The following is a 5,949-nucleotide window of genomic DNA, read 5'->3' as shown; positions in this document are numbered from 1 at the left end:
GCCGAAAACGCTCACCAAGCCCCATTCTGAGAAAAAGCAAGCACGGAGGACGAGAATCGCTGTTGCCCTGCATAGCGTTCCGGGCAGCGAGCCTCGGCACCCCGGGCCGCCCGCCCCGCCGGGCCTCCTGCCGAAACAAAACCAAAGAGCCGGCAGCCAGGCGTTAAACATTACATAACCCAGAAGGCTCTCATCCACACCATCACCGGTGCATGGAATTCCAGGCACCACACAGTCTACCTTTAAAGGACGTTTCTCTTTTTAAATTGTATCTTAACCAACAGCGCTCCAGCTGAGGAGAGAAAGCTCGGGCGTTCGTTTCTTAGCAGATCCGTATAAGCACAGAAGAGCTCATAGCGGTCCAGAAAACAGGGGTTGATGTGTGATTAGTAACACAACATAAAATTAGTAACAGTTTGAACATTATTCTGAGGATAAGTCACATTATCATAACTCAGCACGCTTCCTATTACATCTAGTTTGTCCCTGATGAGCATTCCAGTTACCTACAAAGCTTCTGTTATATTTAACAATAACACACTTCTAGGAAATAGCTTTAGCATTCTGAAAACAACCTGCACTTTCAAGATTAAATCTCCTTTGTTACATTCAAGAACTACACAGCTGGAAAAGTTCTGATGGCCTCATGGATATGGTTGAAGAATAGATCTTTATCCCTCTCTAGTAAACCACTGTTCTCTGGGGTGTGCTGTACGTACATGCACCAGGGCTCACAGGTCTGAGACCTGCTCGTGCCACTGTGGCGCCAAGGGGAGTGTGTGTCCAGCATCTCCTTGTGCTCCTGCCCAGGGACACAAGGGTGCAGGTACCTCAACTCCCTCAGTTCACAGCAGGAGAAAAAATAATTTCTACACATCCAGGCAGTGTGCGGAATGCTGATGTGCATATACATTTCAAACATTTATTGCAGAAGTAACCAGCCATCTCTTCCAAATAACAATGCACATGTTCTGCTGTCAGGGTGTCCAAGCAGTTTTTCTTAGCATGGTCTCAATTTTTAGTCTAATGAAACAGCAAATGAAAAACAGATTCATCAAAGTGTCTGTCAGATTAGGAAGCCTGAATTATGGCAAAGTTTTGCAAAGTCATCAAGAAAAGACTGCATGATAAATTTATTTAAAAAAAAGAAGAATCTGAGGAGAAAATCCAGATGCGAAGCGCTCAGTCAACTTAGTGTGTATTCTTTTAGAAAGAACTTCATAAGCTAGAGGATGGGAATTTCTTATACAAGCTGTAGCCCAAATCTAACTCTGTATCTGTTAGCATCAACTCAGTGAATTTCCATCAACCCATAAAGAACTTTTCCCTCAAGAGTACTTGCTTATGACTTCAAATTCTCCCTCGGATAGGAAAATTTGCAGAAAAGACATTTAATGACTACAATACCTATTAACAAAAATAATTAGGTAACCAAGCACAATAATTTCTAGTCTACTTCTGAATTGTGGCTGCCAAAAATATCTAGTTCCTTTAATTCTTTTCCTTTAAATTATTTTGAACATCCAATGACAACTCCAAAAATCCAGGAGACAGCACATAAAAAGAAGGAAAAATCTATGGTCTAGTCTTTAGAGGGCTCATTGTAGTACTTGCTTGACTCTTTAGAGATGCATAACATAGAAAGCAGTACCAGGTGCAAATCTTTAATAACTCAACCAGCAATTTACTCACTGGGGAACACCAGGGACAAACATTTGCAGCATAGCTACTGTTAGTTAAGAATGTGATTATCCTGCCCCATTTTTATTTGCATTCCAAAAAGCAAGTCCATTATACTCATGAACATTTAAATCCTCAGACAAAAAGAATAACAGACTCTCTGGTAACTGCTGAAAAAAAGTAGAAATATGATTTTTCTGTCCAGCATCCCCTCCCTTGATACATCTCAGAGAAGCACCCAATTCAGTGGCAGCAGAAACAGAATTAATTCCCTTTCTAGTTGTAGCAGATGGTAAGAGACCTGAATCTGTGTAAGGTATAAACAGAACCTGGGGGAGCTCTGTGAACTCCTGCAATAGCCAAGGCAGTTATACACAAGACCACCTATATGGCCTCCACAGAGAATAAGCTTTGGACATTGCTTCTTATTACAGAACCTAACAGTATCTGTTCTAAGGACCATGGAAATCACAACATGTGAGATTTACCATAGGGTTAACACATCCTATCTTCTAAAACAGAAGATGGCATAACGGGCCCTGAAAAGGGTTTGGATAAATTTGAAGTAGGGCTAGCAAAAAAGAAGCTGTTTCAGGGATATGGGAAACACTACCAAAGCCAGGTTACTTGTTCTGCTACCAAGTTATGCCACTGAGTCCCTGGGCATTATTAGTGATGAAGTGATATAGAAGCTGGGATGGTAACAGGCTGTTAGCTCACACCTGAGCAACAGGTAAATAATACCATGCAAAGGAATAGCTGATGAGATCTTCACCTGCTATCAACACACGAAGCACAGCTCTGAGTTTGCAAGGCCTCAGACATTGAAGAAACACACACAGACCTGGAGCAGTTCACAAACAAACACCAAGAAGGAATCTACTCTCCATTACACTGCATGAATTTGGCACTACAGTTAACAGGACTCAAACTAGTCATGATAGTTTTGATACTATCTATGCCCAAAATGACAATTTCTATCACATCAATATAAATACCATGATTCTTGACTCTTCTCTACAAAATGTGAAGGAAAACGTTTGCATTTGCCATTAGAAGACTTTTGTCACTCCTGCAGTATGAGCTAGAGGAGGGAAGTCTCTCTCCTCTCCACAATGCGCTTTTGCGAAGAAGCCAGAAAGACATGATTCTATGCAGTAAAACCACCAATGGCTGGGAAAAGATGCTAATGCTGTGCTAGTAAATAATCTCTCAGCTGTGTCTTTTTAGAAGTGTATATAAGAAAGAGAATTGACAGATCAAACTTTTGTCCTTCATGTGTCCCTTAGCTAAACAAGATAGACAACACCACTGTCAGCAATAATTCATATTTATAGATGCACACCTGAAAAATCTGGAGTCATCCAAGATGATGACAAGCAAAAATTCCATGAAAAATACAAGCTATGTATTTATATATAAATTCCAGCATGAACTGGGCAAGAGTGACCTCTTACCAGGCTCTTCTTGCTGCTGTCAGAGTTGCAAGGAAAGGGCTGAGCAAGAGAATTCCTTTGCCCTTAGATGATTACTCTAGAGGAGCTGCCAGCCCCAGAGCTGCCCTTGGCAGTCCCAGCAGACTTCCCTGCCTGCCTAGGATAGTATGTCCTCAGTTGTGTTCAGAAAATTCTGTGAGAAGAATATTTGCTAGCAGCCTGTACTAGGCTGCTGAGTCTTGAAATTGCTTGCAGAAGAGATGTAATACAACCATAAAGTGTTCCCTGCCCCCTTCTGATGAGTTACACATGTTTTCATCATACAGCCCTGGCACTTCACAGGAAGGACCTGTTCGTGGTATTCCAAGTTGATTCCATATGGCTACATGTTTTCTAATACTAATCTACAAACAGATTACTAATTGCCATCCAATGAATCACAGAAGTCACTCTCCTTGACATTTTTGTAAAATAAAGAACTCTTCCTCCCATTCACTTCTTTTCCAAAAGTGACTTTTCTTACAATGGAGTTAAGCAATAAAATTTCCCATCATCATTGTTAACAGGAATGCAAAGGTCACAGAGTCATATGTATTGGAGATGAATACCAAAGACACTGAATTTTAGAATTCTGGCAACACAGCGATCATATCTTAATAGAATTATGAATAATTCTGACTTGCAAAAGAACAAATTAATATGTTTCATTATTAAACATGTCATAACAAAAAGGCAAGTGCTGAAATAAAAGAATGTCCTTCTATATTTAGACTTCTAATAATGGACCTGTTTGCAACCCTAAAAAAGTCTACAGGAAAAAAACCAGCTTTGGGGTATCAGATTTTTTGACTGAACTAACTGCCACAGTTGTAGAAAACTAAAGATGTGAGGATGTGGCAATTTAAGATACTTAAAAAACCCCTTTAAAATACATAAAGCCCAAAATACAATCTCTGAATTAAGAAAAAACCTCAGTAAACAAATCATGGCTTCAGCTATTAACATATAGTACCCCAAAACCTCTCTTTACCCTAGAGATTGGACTTCAGCTCACTGTAAGCATCTTAATTTTATGTAATTTTGAGTTTAAATCCTCCCTGCATACATTAGACATACAGGAAATACTTATAGATAAACAAGGGCACTGGAAAAGTTGGGATGGAATATTCAGTAATACTCATGTCTGCTATTTTAATCATTCACCGGAAAATAAATAAAAGTCAATCATAATGGATACAGCATTTCAACAGCTCCATTGTCTATAAGAGCTGCACTATTAATTTAATATGCTGTGTAGCAAATTTGTCAAAAGGATGGCTTTGATTGTACAAGTACCTCAGTGAAGTACCTTTGTGGAAGCTGAGCACCTTTTTATATTATTCCCTCCCCCAAAACAAGGTTCAATCTCATTCATATTAGGTATCATTAGATGTCACAGAGTTCCATTAAACCTTATTTATGCCTGTGTAAACCACAAACTTGCATTTTCTAGTTAGTGTTCACGCTACCTTTAGTGGTATGTCATAATTCAAGTCAATTTAAAAGCCCTCAGGTTTTGAGCTTTTTCATGCTGTCATCCCCACCATTAAGGCACCATTTCACAGTTGGGCTAAGCCTGTAACACACACCAAGAAAAGGAAGTTTTAAAGTTATTCCCCTTAGTCGTTATAGCTGTTTCTCTTTTGCACCAAAGTAGCCACAGGATATATTTCCCTGTGCAGAAACACGGGGCTGCTAGAGGAGGCTCGGCTGTGGGGAGTTATGCTGGTGCTCATATGGAGCAGAATCAAGGAAGGCAGAAAAACACTGGCACTCCTCCCTCCAGCTAAAGCACTGCTGCGGGTCACTTACGGAAGCAAAAGTCTCGGTGCTGTGAAACACAGCAGATGCTCTGCAGTGGGCAATCCTCCTGCATAGCCAATTAGGATGCAGATATTCTGAATAAAGCGCCGCTGTGAGCATGAAGCAGGACTGAACCAGCATCAACCCTGAATGAGGTATTCATGAGACACCTTAAGTAGGGATGGATTTCAGACTGTAGCAAGTCTCAGGTGCCTCCTCTTCCTAGGGGAGGGAACTTCAGTCATTCCATTCTGGTAGGAGTAAGTCCTGGATATATGGGAGGGGGGAAGTATGGAAGACTATCACACACACAATTCAGGACTGACCTCTTCTATCCCTGCTCATTTTCTTAGGTCAATTAATGGTACTGCCCAAGGAAGGTAAAGGAGTTGGGCCTTCCTTTCTCTCACCTTGGGTCCACAGACTATTAATCACTCTCTATTATAGTCACTTAAGATATCAACCCCTTGATTTTTGAAGAATTTTATTTTTCTCTCAGACATGGTATTTAAAGAGAAGGAATGTTTTGCCTAGTAAGAGCCCTAAGCACTGCTCCTTGACAACACTGTAGTGCTATTTTAGACTCCACCAGTTTATCCTGCATACAGGTCAACTGTGTAAGTTGAGGTCACTTACTTCCAGTGAAAGCTATCCAGCGGGCATATTTAGTAGCTTCTCTTCGCCAGTGGGAAGCCACCAGCAAACCACATGTGACAGTTAGTGAAATGATTCCCATAATGATGAAAAATAACGTAGTGACCCACTCAGGAGGCAGCCGTGGAGGAATACAGGTCCTGTCACGTCCATGGATGGTTTGACACTGTCGCACAAGGCCAACTGTGAGAGCACCTGAAAATACATAGCAGAGAGGCAAGTAAACTTTCAAAATCCTCTCTGAGGGGCGCTCAATTGCAAACCAAAGCTCAGATTTGTCCAAAAATAAGGGATTCTTTCTGGATGAACCTTAATAAGGCTTTCAAACAGAAGGGGG

The 5,949-nt window shown here is 40.9% G+C and overlaps 1 protein-coding gene across 1 annotated transcript in view; it reads right to left on the bottom strand.

The window, feature by feature from the left end:
* The window catches only part of MOSMO (modulator of smoothened), a 35,641-nt gene that overhangs the window by 5,987 nt on the left and 23,705 nt on the right, over positions 1 to 5,949 (bottom strand). Inside the window, exon 3 of the mRNA XM_026859150.1 lies at positions 5,595 to 5,807. Coding sequence (XP_026714951.1) covers positions 5,595 to 5,807 — 213 coding nt within the window. The remainder of the gene's footprint in view (positions 1 to 5,594; positions 5,808 to 5,949) is intronic.

Source organism: Athene cunicularia (assembly GCF_003259725.1).
Source record: "Athene cunicularia isolate RWA chromosome 14 unlocalized genomic scaffold, athCun1 chr14_part1, whole genome shotgun sequence".
In the NCBI taxonomy this organism is placed as follows: domain Eukaryota; kingdom Metazoa; phylum Chordata; class Aves; order Strigiformes; family Strigidae; genus Athene; species Athene cunicularia.
The sequence above is the reverse complement of the archived record's forward strand: the minus strand, read 5'-3'. Positions and strand labels throughout refer to the sequence as shown.